The 19,723-nt window shown below is 33.1% G+C and overlaps 1 protein-coding gene across 7 annotated transcripts in view; it reads left to right on the top strand.

Moving 5' to 3' along the window:
• Positions 1 to 19,723, top strand: part of LOC140445313 (uncharacterized) — a 450,063-nt gene that overhangs the window by 421,318 nt on the left and 9,022 nt on the right. For 5 of the 7 annotated variants that reach the window (XM_072537281.1, XM_072537283.1, XM_072537279.1 and 2 more), the window contains one exon: positions 2,442 to 2,751. In XM_072537281.1, coding sequence (XP_072393382.1) covers positions 2,442 to 2,751 — 310 coding nt within the window. The remainder of the gene's footprint in view (positions 1 to 2,441; positions 2,752 to 19,723) is intronic. The other 2 variants (XM_072537278.1, XM_072537284.1) reach the window with 2 other exon arrangements.

The following is a 19,723-nucleotide window of genomic DNA, read 5'->3' as shown; positions in this document are numbered from 1 at the left end:
CATATTACACGTTGAGAGAAATACACCTTGCACAAACTGATTATACAGGGAAATATCCAAGGAAAGAGAAGCATAGGGAGGCGTAGAATGTCATGGCTGCGCAACCTGAGAGAGTGGTATGGATGTACATTAAATGAACTTTTCAGAGCAGCCGTCTCAAAAGTCCGAACAGCTATGATGATTGCCGAACTCCGCCGCGGAGATGGCACTTGAAGAAGAAGAATCCAAAGCACTATCAGGATTAATGGCAATATTGCTCCATATTTTTTGCGGCACTGGAGCAAAAAGTTTTTTTAGTATTTTTTAAAATCTTTGTTCATATTTACATTTGCAAGCACAAAGGATTTTAAAAACCTTTCCAAACATTTCTAACTGTGTGTTTTTGTCCCATAAGAAGTTGGAAATATTGGTTTTTTTAATTGTTTGAAGAATAGATAAGGACTTTTGGCTATGAACATTTATTCTGTGCGATTGGTATTATTTATGGTTCGTGAATTTGTGAGGTAAGAATATCAAAGTATTAAGATATTTACCATCAAAATATAATTAAAGTTAGCTTTGTGAGACACCGTGACATGGGACGGGACATCGAAAAGAGCTGCGGGACGAGACGCGGGAAGAGACAGATGGAGGAGTGCGGAACACGGGACGGGACAAGAGCCTGTTTCGCTTCCTGCTATCCCGTGCCCCGCTGTCCCGCGTGAAACCCTAAGCAACACCAGATGATTGTCTTCGTACAATGAATATTTATAGATGAGAAGGTCATTCGAATCATTAAAAAGGTCGAAGACAAGTTAACTGACCAGGTAAAGATCATGCGAGCAGTAAGTCAGGGCTGCGTGATCTCGCTGTATGGTTTCAATATTTATTCTGAAGAAATTTTCACTGAAGCCTTCACGAATCTAAGAATGGGAATCCGAATTGACGACAGACATCAACAATCTCCGCTCCGCCGACGACACTGTACTATTAGCAGCCAGCCTACATGATCTATAGACCGTACTAGACTGCGTCAGAACTGGGATCAGAAAGTGCTGTCTAGACCTCAACATTGGGAAAATCAAATTCATGGATATCGGCCGTGCAAATTTAAATCTCGGGACACTATTATAGATCCTTAAATCGAGAGGGTCTGCAAATTCAGCTACCTTGGAACTACCTTAACTCACAATGCTGCCACGCTGAAAAAATTAGGTTTAGAATGAGAAAGTGAGAACCGAAGATGCGAATAGTGAGGTGCTACTATAAAGATTCGATTTCTATATCATTCTACTTTTGTAAAAAAAAAAAAAACAAAAATTGGCACGAAAATAGACACTTTTAATTCTGAGATGGAAATCGTCGAACTAAAGACTGTTTGTCTGAAAGATAAAGTATTTATATTTTATTTCTTAAAGAAATTTCTGGAATTTCTCAAAAATTTCAAATATTTCCAATCAGTAGAATAGGCTATTCTACTGATTGAAAACTTTTAAAACAACAATTTTTCATTTCGTGCCAATTCATAGTGTTCAATTAATATAACCCACAGACTTTATGGAATACCTACGTTATTTATGGAATTTTCAAACCAGTATGAAAAGTGGTATGAAAATAGAAATTGTTCTAAATTTATATTACGTACAAGTTAAATTTAAAAGAGAAAATGTTTTATTTCCCAAAAAGTCGCGTTTGGGATGAAGAAATGCGGAGCATTGTTTGTGAACTCCCGTATCGACATAAATTTTCAGTAAATGTGTGGGTGGTGTAATTGAAAATTGTTGAAATGATTTAAGTTGCTGGATTTTGTTTCATTAATTGTTATACAATGCCTAAAGTACCCAATAAGATATCTTTTCATTTTGCTGCGTCGACTAAATAATTTTCTGACCTATGTATTAGAGAAAAATAGAAAAATGGATGGGTCCAGTCGGAATTAAAGTTTGGCCTACAAGGTCACCGGATTTAAATCTTATCGAGTTTTTACATCGCGGACTACACGAAGTCTTTAGGACATGTTGTTGTTTGCACATACGATGATCTCCATATTACTGTGTCTCTTTTTTACTCTATTGGTCTATCAAATTTTACTTTACTTTAAGTGCAGACCCTTTATATAAGTATATAATTATCCACTAATGTTTGGTGAATTTCTGTTGGTCACACATGATTCAAAACTATGTAGTATGTCAAAAACACAACTCACTTATTTTAATTAGTTGTATAAGGCAAACTATTTGTCTGTTTAAATGTTCATGTACTATTCACTTCTGCAACAAATAGATCAACATAACAAAACAGTAATTTCATTTATAGAAGGGCCATCATCTACGGGCGCGGGCGAGAGCGTTACACCTTCCCTGTAAAAGGCCGAAAAAAATTCGTTTTTGTTAATAGAATACAAAAATAAACAATGTACATTTCTGAAATCATCCCTTTGATCAATATCATTACTTTTTCAGAGACGCTTCGAGGGACATCTTGTTGCAGCACGTGAAGGGCCACTACCAACAACACCCTTTGTCATCGTCGCACCCAACGGGAGCATCGGCAGCATCGATAACGACATCGCCGTTAGCGTCACAGGAGCGAGCCTCGACCAGCATCGGTGACATCAGTGGCGTAGCGCAGGATTTGAGTTTAAGGGGTACGAGTCCTGATAGAGATGAGGCAAGTGTAAATAACATAACTGGTGGGAAGGGAAGCGGCGGTACTGCCCCCTTCCGATGCGGTCATTGCAACCAGGTATCTAACTGGAAGCATGTCATCCAGGTATACTAACACTTTTACTAACCGATTAACTCCCTTTAACATTTATGTGTTTCATTATTGGCGTAGATGGTTAGGTTTTTCTCTCACTTAAAGGTTAGAGTCAGTAGATATCTATATGTACATCAGTAGCATAATCGGTATACAATGCAAATAAGAAATTGAAATTTACTGTTATATAAAATTTGAATTTATTTGCATGTACAATCAAGTTGTATTATTTAAATAATACAACTTGATTGGTTTTATGAGTTTCAACATGAGGTTTCACTTAATAAAATTTTATAAAGTTTCTAATAAATTTTTGAAAAATATTGTGATTTATTTTTGCAAGGCTGTTTATCGTCATTGCAGACAATTAATCACCTTGCGAGGTATTATAGTAGAGCAATAGATTTTTTACAGCCTATCGTTAATAGTGGCAACAGTCATAGACGTATTTTGAAATTATAATATCAAATTTCGATTTCTGTTTTGTTTCTGTTGATTGATCTTGTTGTTTCAAGATCTTGTTGTTCTTCTTGCAGGATTCGCTCATTTCTTTTAGTTTATATTTTTCTTGTTGTTAATTTGAGCGTTGTATTTAACAAATTTAATGAATGAAAGTTCATGTCACAAAATAAATAATTCTTGTGAATAGAAAAAAAAACACGATTCTTGTAATAATATTTCAGATCATTTAGAAACACAGATAACTCTTTTTTCTCTTCTTGATGTGCCTATCCGTTACGAATGTTAGCGATCATCATGGCAATCTTTATCTTATCTGCAACAGCGCGGAAAAGCTGCTCAGATATTGTATTGAACCAGATTCTAAGATTCTTTAACCAAGATGTTCTTCTTCTTCCTGGACGTCTTCTTCCGTTTCCTGGACGATTTTTCCTTGCAGGATGGCTTGAAGGAGAGCATATCTGGATTCATTTGCACTCACATGCGCACTATTTATTCTATCACCAGACAAGATAATAAAAAAGCTGTCAAATGCAGGAACTATAAACAAGAATGCAGTACAAATAATAGGATATAAGGACGATATTACCATGGTAAAAAACGTAAGCAAGAAAAAGAAGACACAAATGACACAACTGACAATAGATGCACTCAGTTTCGAAGAGGTTGAAACGTTTAAATATTTGGGTGTACTAGTCAACAGAAGAAATGAAAGTATAGATATGAAAAGAAGAATTCAAGGGGGAAACACAGCGTTTTATAAAAATAAAAAAATGTCTAGAGATAAGAATATAAACCGAAACACAAAAATGAAACTCTACAAAACGACTATAAGACCCTTAGTAGTATATGCTGCAGAAACATTTAGAGAAGAGAAATTGAAAGTTTTTGAGAGAAAGATAAAAAAATAGAAGGAAAACGGCATCCAGGCCGTAGAAGAATGTCTTCTTCTTCTTCTTCGTCTAGCTATTCACGTCCACATCTGAACATAAGCCTCTTCAAGTCTTCCTTTCCATTGTTTTTTATTGTACGCTACTTGTAGCCAATTTTTCCCGGCAGTCCTTTTCAGATCATCTGTCCATCTCATAGGAGGTCTGCCTCTGGGTCTTTTTTGGTTGGTATGGTCTCCAGGTTAAAATTGATCTGTGCCATTTGTTTAGATCGCTCCTAGCTACATGTCCAGCGTATTCCCATTTCAACTTTAATGATTTTTGCACCACATCGGTGACTTTGGTTTTCTGTCTTATCCATGTGTTTGTTTTCTTGTCCTTAAGTGATATACCTAGCATTGCTCTTTCCATCGCGTGTTGAGTGACTCTAAGTATATTCATATTCTTTTTTGTGATTGTCCATGTTTGTGCCGCATAAGTTAATATCGGAATAATGCATGCATCAAAAACTTTAGATCTAAGATGTAATTGAATTTGTTGATTTTTGAGTATATAGTTCAGTTTACCGAATGCTGCCCAAGCTAACTTTCTTCTTCTTTTTATTTCTTCAGTTTGATGTTAGAAGAATGTCATGGTTGCGTAATTTGAGAGTGGTTTGGCTGTACCACTAATGAACGCTTTAGCTCAGCTGTAAACAAGGTCAGGATATACTTGATGATTTCCAATCTCCGATAGGAGTGGCATAAGAAGAAGAAGAAGAGAGGAAGATTATCAGAAAAATACTGGGACCAATGAGGTGGGATGGATGAATCACGAAATACATTAATGGATGGGCCAAGAGAACATAGTTAGAGCAATAAAAGCACAAAGAATTAGATGGTATGGACAAATAATGCGAAGAGAGATGAGCAATCCGTTAAGGGTTATAACGGAATGGATACCACCAGGCTAAAGAACCAGAGGCAGACCTAAACTGAGATGGAGACAACAAGTGGAAGAAGAGGTATGAAAATTAGAAATATAGAAAGGACAATTAAAGAGAGAGAAGAATGGAGAAAAGTAGTGGAAACAGCGAAGACACACCAGAAACTGTAAAACCAAACCCATATGATCCCCCACACATAAAGGATCTTCAAGTGAAGCTTCAGCTTCTTTGGGAGCGTATAGCTTATGCAAACTCCTTATTTCCTTATCCTCGGCTCACTTTTAGGATGAATTTCTACTGACGATGAATCATCCAAAGAAGAATTTTACAACGCAAAACTCTTGCATTTTATTTACCTTACCATATGTAGATAACAAATACTCCGAAAAATTTAATATCGATAGAAGAGTTAGACTGGGATGTATTTTGTCGCCTCAATATTTATTCCTAAGTTATGTTTATAAAACCGATGCCAGAAACTGAAGAAGTCATTAGAATACTGTAGCTAAAATGAAATGAGCTTTATTATTGATAAAAAATAATTTAATTATCACATTCCGTGTGCAAGATAAATTACAATGAAGCAAACTTGCGTCTCGGGACAGCTAGTGCGGAGTCACGACTAAAATTCGATGTTTTGCATGTTTCGTCAGATTTGAACTATTTTGAACAAGCTTAAAATTCAACAATTTTTAGGATTTTTAGGCAAATAGATCAAACAAGATTCAGTATGTTCAGACGTATTGAAACTTATTTTTTTTGTCCAAATTTTTGAATATTGTGAATGAATAGATTATTATTAATTCATGAATATACCTAAAGTTTAAAGATGTATAAGAAAGATTATTATATCTGAATTAACTTTTTCAAAATTAGGACGACGATTGTAAGATTTATGTCTAAATAGAGTATTCGGGCGCGAATCATATCTTTTATTTTTTTTTCCGTGTTTATTTTTAAAATGTCTTGATAAATTCTTTTTTAAAGAAAAAGAAACGTTGCAAACTTTTGCAACAATATTTAGTCATTTTCACGTTCTTAAAATTAAATTGTGAAAATATGAATACAACCTAGTATTATATAATGTAATATAATATATTATATTATATGATAAAATAATATAATTAATAACAAATTAATTATATTAAATCGCAGATAAACGTCGCGCATCGCCCTTTTAAAGCAAGTAGATTTCAGAATTAAGCAGTCTTAGAAACATACGAGCAGTCTGGAAAATTAATCTTCACTGATTATAACATGACACATTTTTCCATCGGCGTACGGCTATAAATGGCTCCTTACCGGCTGTCCCGAGACGTAAGTATGAAGCAGAGGGCCGATAACGACGAATCCTCGTCAGCTATTAAATAATAAAGACAGTGGACTTCAAAACATCATTGCCATTCATTGCACAGTTCAGAGTAGTAGTAGTAACAAACTTACATGGCCCAGAATTACCATCATCATCCAATGAGGATATGGAACTAAAAGAAGAAAAAATTAAGTATATTAAAAACAAAATAAATTGCATTTTACTTGAAAGAGAATACTTTAAATATTTAAGTTATATCGACGATATTGTTGTTCGTCCTGATCCTGATATCGAACATCACACAAAGGTCTAATTCAATTCCCATTAAAGAAACTGGATTCGATGCTAATGTCTATTTTTTATCGAAGGAAGTTGGATGTTTTTCTGAAGTAATATGTCTATTACAAAAGAAGATTTAAAAGTACAATTAGTATATAATATTCATATATTATTTTGATGATCTAAACTATATGAAGGACTTGTTTAAAATCTTTATCATACTTAAAATCTTAAGATATTTTCCATCTTATGACAAATGAACTACTTATTTATTACCTTTCTTTATGAGTAATGCGTGAGAATTTCTTTTCATGCCGATTTGCTTGGCGTAAAATTATGAATAATGTCAGATGACTCAATTTCTGTTTAAAAATTTTCTTGATTATGTCATACAAGGAATACATATTTTAGAAATGCTGTAGTTTTTGACATGCATTCGTTCGTGATAAGATACACAGCTGATAAAAATAGTCTACACGATATAACTCTTATAAAATACACTAATATTTTCTCTTGTTCATCTTTTGTCATCTCGAGTATCACATTGTATTCTGTTTTTTTTTCTAGGCTATTTGTGTCAGAGTAACAGCTCTTTCAGTGTTTTGTGTCTGGATCATTGATATTACTGTAGTATTTGCTTGGGGTTTCTGGAATATACGTAGTAATATATGTATGTACTTAATTTTTTCTATTAAATCCAATCTACAACAGCAGCATGTTTTATCCCTGGTTCTAAATCGAGTTAAAAGTTTAATTAGTTCAACTATTAGTCGCCATGTTTCTTTGTTTTTCCATAGATTTTTTTGTTTTTCTCTTTTTCTGATATAGTAAACACATCAAAAATATCTAAGGAGCACAAAGTTTGTTTCTTATATACATAAATTTTGATTGGATTTTAAAATGTGACATATCGTTATAATTCTTAAATAATCAGCAATGAAATTCATCTTAAATTCAGTACAGTTATCTAATGGAAAGTTTTAACATAAATGTCAATATAAAACATAAAAATGTAACAAAAAATGTGTTTAATAATCCGTGTTTCCCCAGAAGTATTAATTACAGCTTGATACTGCCTTGACATTCTTAAAATTAAATTATCAATTTCGTTTTGAGCCAATAGGATCCATTCCTCTAAACTAAGATCTTGAAGATCTTGTCTAGTATGAACATTGTGCAGATGAGGAGCAATCCGTATATGTACATGCTCGATGGGATTAAGATCTAGCGATTGTTCTGGCCATGGTAAAAGTGCAATATGCTCATTATGAAACCAATCTCTTACTGTTGCTGCAGTATGTGGCCTTACATTATCCTGCATGTTCAGCAAATCAGGACCCTCAGCAGTGGCAAATGTAAGGACAACAGGTTGAAAGATACGATCAGTATATTGATATTGATTTAAAGAGTCTTACACAAAAACGGGAATAGGTCGATGATGAAAATTATTCCAGTCCACACCATAACTTGTAGACCACTATATGGACGAACATCCTGTATGTGCCTGAGTCTCTCTTGTCGACCAGGTCCTCTCCAAACGCTTACTTTTCTTGGATCAGGGTAGAGACGAAACCAGCTTTTCTGGCTTCCGAAACACCTCTAATTTGCCTCTACTCATATTTGATTGAAAATTTGTCTCATATTATACCGGGTGATGAATCGTAAAATGGGTCATAGGAAACTCTAAACGGATTAATTCCTGCTTCACTAATTATTTTACATTAAAAGTCATGAGAAACTATTTGTAGAAACATCTGTATTGAAAACATGCTAAAATTGTTCTACGAATTAAACACATTCCAGAATGTATATAACGAGTTCCGTTTTTCCCATTTTTTCGATAATGTTTCCTAGGGTTCTATCCCATGTTTGTTGTGGTCTACCTTTCTGCTTCGAGTTTTTGCCTGCAAAATTTCTTTCGCCAGTTTTGTATTCTCCATTCTCTGAAGATGACATCACCAACTGAGTTGCCTTCTATATATTCTAATGTTGACTCTATTTGCAAATAGCCTCTTATTTGAGTGTTCCGTAGTCTATCTCTTTTGGTAACTTCTCTAACTCGTCTCAGATATTTTATTTCTACTGCCTGTATTTTACTCTTTTTTTCGTTCAGTTAGTACCCACGACTCGCATCCAAAAGTTAATACAGGCCTATATATTGACTTGAATACATTAATTTTTGTTTTTGTTGTAATTTCAGTCTTATTTTTGAATTTATTATTCATTACGTAGTATATGTTTATTAATTATATTATTAATATATGTTTCCTGTCTTCCGTTGTCTTCTAATTCTACTCCTAAGTATTGGAAGGTTCGTGCTTGTTCTATGTTTACTTCTTCTATTTTTATATTTATCTTTTCTACTTCGTCATTTTCTTATTACCATAACTTTCGTTTTATTTTGATTAATTGCAATTTCATATAGCGTTGAACTTAATCCTCCTCCTTGTCCTCAGACCCTCGTTTGGAGTAAATTGTTTTGATGTTCCATTTTGATTGATGAGATAGTTGATATTGCTGTTGTAATGTTCTTAATAACCGTTATCATTTTGCTTTTCTGAAAATGCATTACGCGAATGCACCGAAATGTATTCGTCGTCGGTTTGTTTTGTTTTGCAAGTTTAGAAAACACAAATTTATATTCTCGTTAGCAGATGTCGCTCTAGCGTCTGTCTAAAATATTTTAAATATTTACTTCTATGTATGGAAAAGGTTTTATTTCGTGAGAGCTTACCATGGGTTTGCTCTGAGGAAGCCAAGAGGCAGAAATAAAAATCAAACCTTAGCTGTTTATTTTATTTTTATTTTACATTTTACTCTAGTATAGAGTGTTAGAAAATCGTTTTCACGAAGGGATATCTGCCTAGACGAATTGGCATGACGTGGATACAAATTATACATCCCCATGCCAGTGCATTTCGGTACATTTGTCGTCTTTTTGTTTTGCAACGTTTATAAAACACAGATTTGGGTTGAATAATTCGATTTCCGATTTATATTCTCATTTTAAAAATCGATCTTTATTTTGGAACTTTCTAAAATCATATTATATGTCAAGCAAAATCTAAACTTTTAAAAGTTTTAAATGTGATATAAATTTGACTAACATTTCTAACAGCAAGTATGTACGAAGCCTAAATCTTCTGTATCATCTGCCCTATATAAAGTTAGGTAATTGATCCAGGTCGTTCCAGATATTTTATTTATCTTAATATTTTTTGTCTGTTTGTGTCTACAACTAGATAAAGTAAACTTCATACACCAGCAATATGTTTAAGATTTTAATAAGTTTCTTACTAATTATTCGGGGAACTAAAACAAAGCTTTAAAATAACTAACAACCTTTTCTTACAAATGTCTGACCCCGAAATCTATGAATGCCAACGATATACACGTATAAAAATAAATCGGAACAGAGTAAAGTTGTTTGTAGTGAGATTGCCAACCTGACTACGCCAATGCTTGTTATCATCCTAGAACTTCATTAGTCTTTTTAAAGTTCAGATTGCAAGGACATTTTGCAAATTATAAAATGTGTATTGGATAGCATTTACCAATCATTATCTATAATAATGGTATGACGTAAAAAATTTTGCATTTTCTGCATTTCTTGTTAAAAAAAAGGAGTCGTCCTTAGGTAGCAGATATCAAATAATGCTAATGGCAAACACTAATTTATTATAATTACTCTACAATTAATAGAAAAATAAGAAGAAAGTCCACTGTATTTTTTTCTGAATAATTAAACTTTACTACAAATAGAGTTGTTGTTGCTAACTACCTCGTAGGGTAATATTTTTCCATTATTATAGATTCTAACGTAAAGATCCTATGTTTAAATACTTTTTCTCTTTATTAAAATTTTTCCTAAAAAATCCTTTATAAAAGGTCTATTTATTTAAAAGAACCCTTATGGGCTAAATTACAGCACGTTTTTGGAATAAATATTCCATCTTCAGTGCTGCTACTTACTAGGTATACATGTTTAAAGTCACTTTTAAACGTTATTTAATTGGTACTAGATTACTAGATTGGCCACAGCCCGCCAATAAACAAGCAAAGTTGCTTATATAAACGAAGAAGAAGAAGAAGAAGGGGGGATGGAGTCTATAATGCGTCAATTAATTGAAAAATACTCCTTTCTTTCTTTCTTTCTTCCCTTCCTTTCACCCTATCACGGTGTCGGATTTGATCTAGCTATTTTAATTTCCATTCACCCATATCTTCCATTCTTTTCTATTTCCTGCCATTATTTTCAATTCCTCGAGTGATTTTTGTTTAACTTTTCTCGCCTCTACTACTTGTATCCATTTTTTTCTTGGTCTGCTTCTTTGTTTTTTTACGATGTTCTTTGCTTCATGGACTTTTCTTGTAGTTCTGTTGAGTTACATCCTCATCAGATGCCCAGATACCAGTTCATTTATCTCGTTGTTATTTTATTCATTATTGGTTTTTTGTTGCCAAGTTGCTAATAGTCTCGTTGCTTAATCTATTCCATTTCGTATTTCCAACTATCCTTCTTAGATTTCTCATCTCCATTGCATTTATGTTTTTACAGAATTGTCCAATTTTCACTTGCATAGAGCACAGTCGGTATCACTATTGTGTTATATATTTTTATCCTTATCTCTCGTGTAAGTTCTCTTTTTCCCGGTTTTGAGGCTAACGCATAGTATAACTTGTTTGATTTCTTTGCTCTATTTGTTATTTCCAGTCTATTTTTCTGTTGTTAGTTATTATATTTCCCAGGTTTTCGTAAGTTATAACTATTTCCAATTTTGACTTTTTACATTTTATTTTTATTTCATTGTCTTCCTCATCTTTTTTTGTCGCTAATTATCATTATCTTATTTTTTCCTCGACAATTTCCATTTTCAGTTCTTGTATTTGTTCCACCCATATATCCATTAGTTGCTGCATTTTATTCTCGGAATCTGCTATTAGTACTGTATCGTCTGCATACATTAAGGACTCTATTGTTACCGGTTGTAATCTGTGTTATCCTATTATTGTTTGTAGTTGATTGGTTCTTACTCTAGTATTTCTTATCAATTCGTTCATTACCATTATAAATAGCAAAGGGCTGAGACTATTTCCTTGTTTACTACGTCTCTTCAAATTAAATTCTTCCGATCTTTCTCCTGTTATTTGTATTCTTCCTTTTACCTCTATGTAAGTCATCATCATCATCATATAACGGGGGTCCTACGGCGATTGCCGCTTCTCGCATTTCAGCCTCCATCTTTTCCTATCTCTCCAATCTCCCTCTTCTAAGCCTCTAGATTGCATTGTTTTTGTAATTTCTCTTCTCCAGGAATTTGGTGGTCTTCCCCTTTTCCTTCTTTCTGGCGGAACATACATTAAGGCTTTCTTTGGCCACCGCTCCTCCTCCATTCTCATCACGTGACCATACCATTGTAATTGCCTTCCTTGTATTCTATCTGAAAGAGTATCTCTAATTCCTGCACGGTTTCGTATTTCCTCATTCCTGATTCTTTCCATTCTCGATACTCGACATGACCTTCTAAGATAATCCATTTCCACAACGTCTACTTTATACTACTATGTAAGTACTTTCTATAATTTTTATCAACGCAAATACTGCTCTTAGGTCTATGAATGCTAATACTAGTTTTCTCCTTGTATTATATATATATATATATATATATATATATATATATATATATATATATATATATATATATATATATATATATATATATATATATATATATATATATATATATATATATATATATATATATATATATATATATATATATATATATATATATAATAACGGATTGATTACGGCTGTCGCCGCTTCTCCGCCCCCAATTTCCATCTTTTTCTGTCATATGCAGTTGCCTCTTCCAAGTCTCTTGCCGCCATTGCTTCATCAATATCGTTGCGCCAACTTCTCCGTGGTCGTCCTTTCTTTCTTCTTTCAGGAGGGATTCCTTGTGTATATACTTCTTTCTATTATTAGAATAGCCTTCCTAGTCTTAATACCGCTTGTTCTTCTCCCAGTTCCATTTTTACTTCTTATCTTAGTCTCTTCTCTATTATTTTCGTATATATTTTAAAGTATACCGATGACAGATATATTGCTCAATAGTTCGCAGTTTACATGTTCTCTATTTTTGTATATTTTCACGATAATGTTGTTCTGCCAGTCTTTAATGATTGTTTGTTTTTTCCACTCCTCTTTATATATTTTCCATAGCCAGTTTCCTTCTTCTTTTGTGTATTTTTCCATTTCCGGTTCAATTTTATCATCCACACCTGCCTTGCCTATTTTTATGTTTAATAATCCTTTTATTACTTCTTCTCTACTTATTTACTCTAGCTCTAAGTTTTCGTCTCCTTCATTTATTACACTGTCTTCCTTTATTAATTCGGTATCAAATTTCTTATAATATTCTTTCCATGCCCTAGCTATTTGTTCTGGGTTTATTTGGATTTGCTTTGATATATCTCTTACTACGTTTATTTCCTTTTGTTTTCCTTCCTTCATGTGATCATGTGTCGTATTGTTGTTCAAAAGTTTCTATTATTTGTTACATATCCTTCTTGTAGTTTGTCTCCAAAATCTTTCCATGATTTTGCTTTTGCTTGTGTGACTGTCTTTTTTACCAATCGTCTCTGTCTATAATATTTTTCTTTATGTTCTTCTAATCCCGTTTCGATGTATTTTTTCCATGCCATTTTTTTCTTTCTTATTTCTGCCTTCAATTCTTTATTCCATCATCTTATCCTTTTCAACTGTTTATTATATTTTTTGATTCCACACACTTCAGTTACTGTTTTCTTTAACACTTTACTGTAAATATTCCATCTTTCTTCCATTGTCCATGTTTCTTTCTGGCCCTCTATTTGTCTCAATCGTTTGTTAGTTTTCTTCTTGTAAAGTTCTCGCACACTTTTTTTCTTGAGTTTGTTTGTTTGATATAAAAGCCTTCCGAGACTACAAGTAACATTTGACAAAACTAGAATCAATGATAATAAATTGTATTCAAATATTAACTGCAGAGTTATACAAGCAAAAGAGAAATTCACATCGAAAAAAAGAAAATTTAACATCTACGATGTTATGATCAAGAGCACTATATTCTTTGGTACAGAAACTAGAAGACCAACAGAAAATAATAAAAAGGTAGTAGAAGTAGTAGAAATGAATAAATTTAGAAGATCACTGTGAATATCCAAACGAAACGAGAATAGATAGTAGAAATCTGACGGAAATAGAAAGAACACAGTTGATCTGGTATTGATCAAAGAAGACCCAAAGCTAGTTGGATGCCCTCAAAACGATAAGTGCAAGATACCTTAAGTACGAGTATGACCCATGGAAAAAAGAAGGAACGAATGGAGTTTGGGAAGGGGACAGCGCCGAAAGACGTTCTAAACTGGTCACATACCTACAGGTCACTGGAAGAAATTCAGTCATAAAATACCTGTTACCATTTTGTTGTTTATTGCCCCGTTTTTCTTCTTGGTCAGTAGCATAGAGCTGGTCTTGAGTGATAAATGGTAAATAAGAAAGTCCACTCTGTTCTCGAAATAAAAAAATATATACAGACAGGTAAACTGAAGTTTAATTAATAAATAATGATATATCCACATATAAACATGTTTATCAAAATAATAACACTAATTACACAATTTAAATATCAGTTTAACAAACACTGTCTTTGCTATCCTCCATAAAATTAACAAAAAAATATTGTTATCATCGGTTCTAAAATAATTAATCAAGACCGATCTATTAGCGAAGTATTGTAAATTGTCGTATACGACAAAGACCTTGGTACCACTAATAACAGTTTGTCCTTTTAAATAACTGACAGTTAAATATAGACTAATGAAGTGTTTGTGTGCTTGTGCATGTCTTTACAGAACAATTACAAATATCTATAAATATATGTTCTTTAAACCATGGGATGGGTATCGACGACTTATTTTTCTTTAACCGTATTTGTTGGGTGCTTAATTTTAATGGTTGGACAAGAATGACAAAACTTTAACAATTTTTATGTCTATCTATTCTGTTAAAAGTTATAACATCATTTGACTAAAAGAAAAAAGGATTTATCCACTGAGAAAATCCAATCCAAACATATATATATATATATATATATATATATATATATATATATATATATATATATATATATATATATATATATATCGGATGATGAATCGTCAAACGGGCCATAGGAATTCAAGGGGAACTTCTAAACTGTTAAATTGCTCCTTCCCTATATATTTTACGTCAAAAGCCATGAGATATAGTCAATATATATTACATTTGCCAGAGTATTGTTGTTAAAGTTAGGCAACACGTAGTGCAGAATCTGTATAACGGGTTACGTTCAATCACCATGAAGTAAGGTATTAACAATATTTAAATTATTAACATTTTTATTTTAAGATTTATTATTTAAAAAGCAATAGAGTTAATGAAATATACTCAGTTAAGGAAAAATCAATAATAATATTGTATTTGAACGAGCACTGTCAGATCTTGATTTAGCGTACGATATTATGATAGACCAATTCCAGGTTATAAACAATTCGAATTATTTTAAAAAAGTTTAAAAATACTGGGACCGTGATTCCTAATTGTAACTGTATATTTTTATTATTTAAAGTGCGAATAAAAAATAATTTATAATAATTTCTAAACGTAAAACTGTATCAACTGTTTAAACAATCCGCTATTTTGGACTAAGTAGTATCCCAATGGATTGTAAAATTCTCGTCTACCATTAGCCAGAACGCGTGGCGTTATTTTTAGACATTTTTCATTAATTCGCATTAATGCTTCAATATCTATAAATTTTTGGGCCGAATAAATTTTAGATTTTAGATGACCCCAGATAGGTCATCACGTCATGACATCAGTTAGGTCCATTCTCTCTCTCTCTCTCGCTCTCTGTCTCTCTCTCTCTCTCTCTCTCTCTCTCCTGCCTTACTCTGCTCTGGCTGACTGGCCGGGTCGGCGCATCTTCTTTCTTATCTATTCTCTTTATAAACTGTGTACTAGTTCCATGCATTCTCTTCTATTTCTTGCTCTATTTTTAATTTCACCCCATCTTATTCCAATTTTTTCATGTAGTTCCTTTTCAGCTGCTGTCTGGTCTTCCTCTCTTTCTTTTCCGCTCTGGTTGGTATTCCATTTTTATTCCTTGACTGTAGTAGATATGTTGGTTTGCTTTGTGCTTTCCCATAGTTTTGTATTAGTTATTTTGTTGGGCCAGTATATTTTCAGGATTATTCATAAACATTTGTTTACAAAAGTTTGCAGTTTTTTAGTTGTGGAATTGTCCTGTTTCCATGTTTGCCAAAGTTTATTTAAAGCGTTGAATGCATATTGACCCTTTATTATTCTCGTCTGTATATCTTTTTACGTCTCCCGTTCCTTTCCATGACTGATCCCAAATATCTGAACTTGTCTACCTCTTCAACTTCCCTACCGTTTATCATTATTTTACTATTTGGGTGGTTATTATTTTTTGGTTTGGTTTATGGTTTTTTGGAGTTTGGTTGTCTCTTTGTTTATTCTGAGTCCAATGGTGTCAGAGTGCTGTGCCAACTTGTCAATTTTTGTGTGCATAAAACTTCGGTGTTCAGTTAGTAGATGTTATCTGCAAATTCAAGATCTTTTAACTGTTTGAATAGATTCCATCTGATGCCTGTTCGATCGTCAGTTACTTTTCTCATTACACAATTCTATCACAATAAGGAATAGGGTAGGGGATAATACACAACCCTGTTTGACTCCGCTTTCTATGGCTATATCTTCTGTAACTTTACCTGAGTGCTAGAGTTTGGCTCTGTATCCTTCATAGAAGAGTTTAATAAAGTTTATAATTTTCAGGGTTACCCCAAATCTTGGGATTTTCCACATCTATACCCTATTTACACGGTCTTCCAAATGGTATTCCAAATCTTTGGAAAATCCTAGGACCTTTCACATTTGTACCATATTTACACGGCCAAACTCTTTTCAACACATCAATATTTTTATTCCATTTATTTGTATGTTCCAAGATAATTCTGAGAGTGCAAATGTGCTCAACCATGGAGCTTTTAGCACGGAAGCCGGCTTGGTTACTTCTCAGTTTTTTATCTGGTTCCGGCTTTAATCTTTCCAATATAATTTTGGTCAACACTTTGGATGTGGCGCTTAATCGTGTTATCGCACGCCAATTATTGCATCGACTCAGGTTTCCTTTTTAGGTATTTTTATTATCAATCCCTCTTTCCATTCCTTTGGTAATTCTTCGTCAGTCCATATCTTGTTCAGAAGTGTATGTTACATTTCCATTGATTGCTCAGTATATGCTTTTATTAGGTCTATGGGTATATTGTCGATTCCTGCGGCTTTTTCATTCTTTAAGTTTTAGTGTATTTCCAATTTCTTCCCTTGTAATTTTTCCAATATTTGTCTCTATTCTTCATAATTTGTGTTATATCATGCTTATTTCCTCGAAGTATTCCTTCCATCTTTGTATTATTTCTTTCTCATTTTTTATTCTATTTCCTTGTTTATCCTTAAGTTCTCGTATATTTCCTTGTGCTTTTCCTGTTAGGTTTCGTATGATTGTATATTGTATCCGTAGGTCGTTTTCTTGCGCTGCTTTTTCTGGTAAATTTAACATCTCATTTATATAGTTTCTTGTATCTTTTCTGGCTTGTTTTTTTACTTCTGCGTTTTTTGCCTTATATTTCCTTTCAAATGATCCTTCTTCTTCTTCTTTCAAATGATCCTCTTCTTCTAATCCTTCCTTTTATAGGATTTTCTATCCCTTTTTTTTTTATTTTCTCTTCTTTTGAATCTCTCCAATTAGACTCCAGTTATGACTTCGTTTAGACTCTCCAGTTTTTTGTGATACAGTTAGGTTAATTACCAGTTTCTTAGCCAATGTATTTCTTATATATTCTTGTTTTAGAGCATCGACGTTGTATTTGTTCTTTCCGTTGGGTTTGTGATTTTTATCTCTGGTTAATTTTATTTTTAATTTCGCTTTGACTAGCATGTGGTCTGTCCCCACATAAGCACCTCTTAAGCTTCTGACATCTTGCAACCTGACATCTTATTATTGCTACTTTCTCCTCAACTGAGTACATTTTATCAGCTTTATTGTTTTTTAAACAATATTAATAATTTAAATATTATTAATATCTAACTTCACCGTAACACTTTATAACCATTCTGCACTACGTGTGGCCTAAATTTTATAAGAATACTCTGGCATATGTAACAAAAGTGCAAAAAGAACAATTGTTTTCAGATTTCAGTGCTCTACAACTAGTTTCAAATGAATTTTGATGTAAAATATGGCCCGTTTAACTATTCACAACCCTGTATATATATATATATATATATATATATATATATATATATATATATATATATATATATATATATATATATCTTGACTATTTACTGCTGTATTACACTTATTTCAGCCTTTTGGTATTATCAGGTACGGCTTGCAAAGAGGGATAAAAAACACATATATTTGTATATTGGTGGTTGGTAAAAAACCTGTAAGTCGATACGCGACTTTATGAATCAAATAGATGTAAATCTAATACTACGATCTTTTCTATCCCTTTATGTTCAAAGGAATAGAAAAGATCCTAGCTTAATATTTTCAGTAAAATATCTACAAACGCCCGTCGTAAAAATAGTTTGCAATTTTCCACTTTAACGGAAATATAAAATAATGTACAACAGAAATATTTATACGCCGTTTATTTGCTGTATTTGAAGAAATGGGCAGAGAATGTCGTATTATATTATTAGATTTACTCGTATTTACATTAATTATTGTTTAGAAAAGGTAAGTCTTGTTTTCTTTAATCGACATTCTCCCTGGGAATTATCGAACACGGTGAAAAGGCAAAATACTTTTACATTTTAAGATCACCATAGTGGTCTTGTTTGTAAAATACCACGATTCGAACTTATTTTGATTTAAAATGTTGAATGACTGGCACTTTTATATCCATTGGACGAAACGCAAAATCTGTAGAAAACATCGCCGTTGACCGTGAGAATTTGCAGAAGAATCCCAGGCAGTCGATTTCACATCTGCCGTTCACAGACCGCAACTTGGAGAATTTTGCGTCGTCACTTGGGCCTGCATCAGTACAAAATTCAACTAACCCAGAAGCTAAAGGTAAACGACAATAGACAGCTATGAAACGACGTGCATTCGCTGAATGGGCTGTGGAGCAGTTATAAACTGACCGTAATTTTCATCAAAAAATCATCTTCAGCGATCAGGCCCATTTTTTAATGAATGAGTACGTCAACAAACAGTATTGTTGAATTTGGGACGATACCTGAACCTGATCAGATCCAAAGGCGACCAAGCCATCTCAAAAAAGTCATTGTTTGATGTGGATTTTGGGCTGGCAGCGTCATCGGTCCATATTTATTTGAGAACGACATCGATTTGACCCCGTTAGACTCTTTCTTCTCTAAGTCCAAAGTCCATACGAATAAAAAAACTTACCATGAAGTAAAAACTTCTGATGTATGATGGTATATTTTTATTAAAATTTTAAAAAAATAACCAAACGGATTAAACTTTTCTTCAAAACGTTTTCATCAGTGAAACATCTTGGGGGTAGTTGAAACTAGCCTAATATCTAGGTATAAAAACCTTTAAATTACCTGAAAAACATATTAAATTTTAAAAAAGGGGTGACAAGTGGTCGATATATGAGATCACTTTAAGGGAACATATTTTTCCCTGCTCGAAAAATGTACAACTTGAACCATTGGTTGATACCAGCCAACTCAAATTCCGCACCGCTTCTTACAACAATACAAATTTCTTTTTGTGTATTTTAATCCGCAGTTTACTATTGATTCATGATCATAAAAGTTTCGTAGCTCTTTTCTGTGGATAGTTTTGTGCAGGTAGCTGCTGCTACTTAATGTTCTCTTCATATCTGGCAACTTTCACTTGTTTTAATCTGCAAGTTAATACAGTTTCCAGAGTTTGGTACCTTAAGTCATGAATGAGAGAGAGAAGACCAATTATTTAAACCCAACCCATTGGTCCGGTGGACCGTCTCAAACAAAAGGTTCTATAT

The sequence above is a fragment of the Diabrotica undecimpunctata genome, chromosome 7 (genome assembly GCF_040954645.1).
Source record: "Diabrotica undecimpunctata isolate CICGRU chromosome 7, icDiaUnde3, whole genome shotgun sequence".
Lineage (NCBI taxonomy): Eukaryota > Metazoa > Arthropoda > Insecta > Coleoptera > Chrysomelidae > Diabrotica > Diabrotica undecimpunctata.
This window is presented reverse-complemented; position numbering and strand designations above follow the sequence as displayed.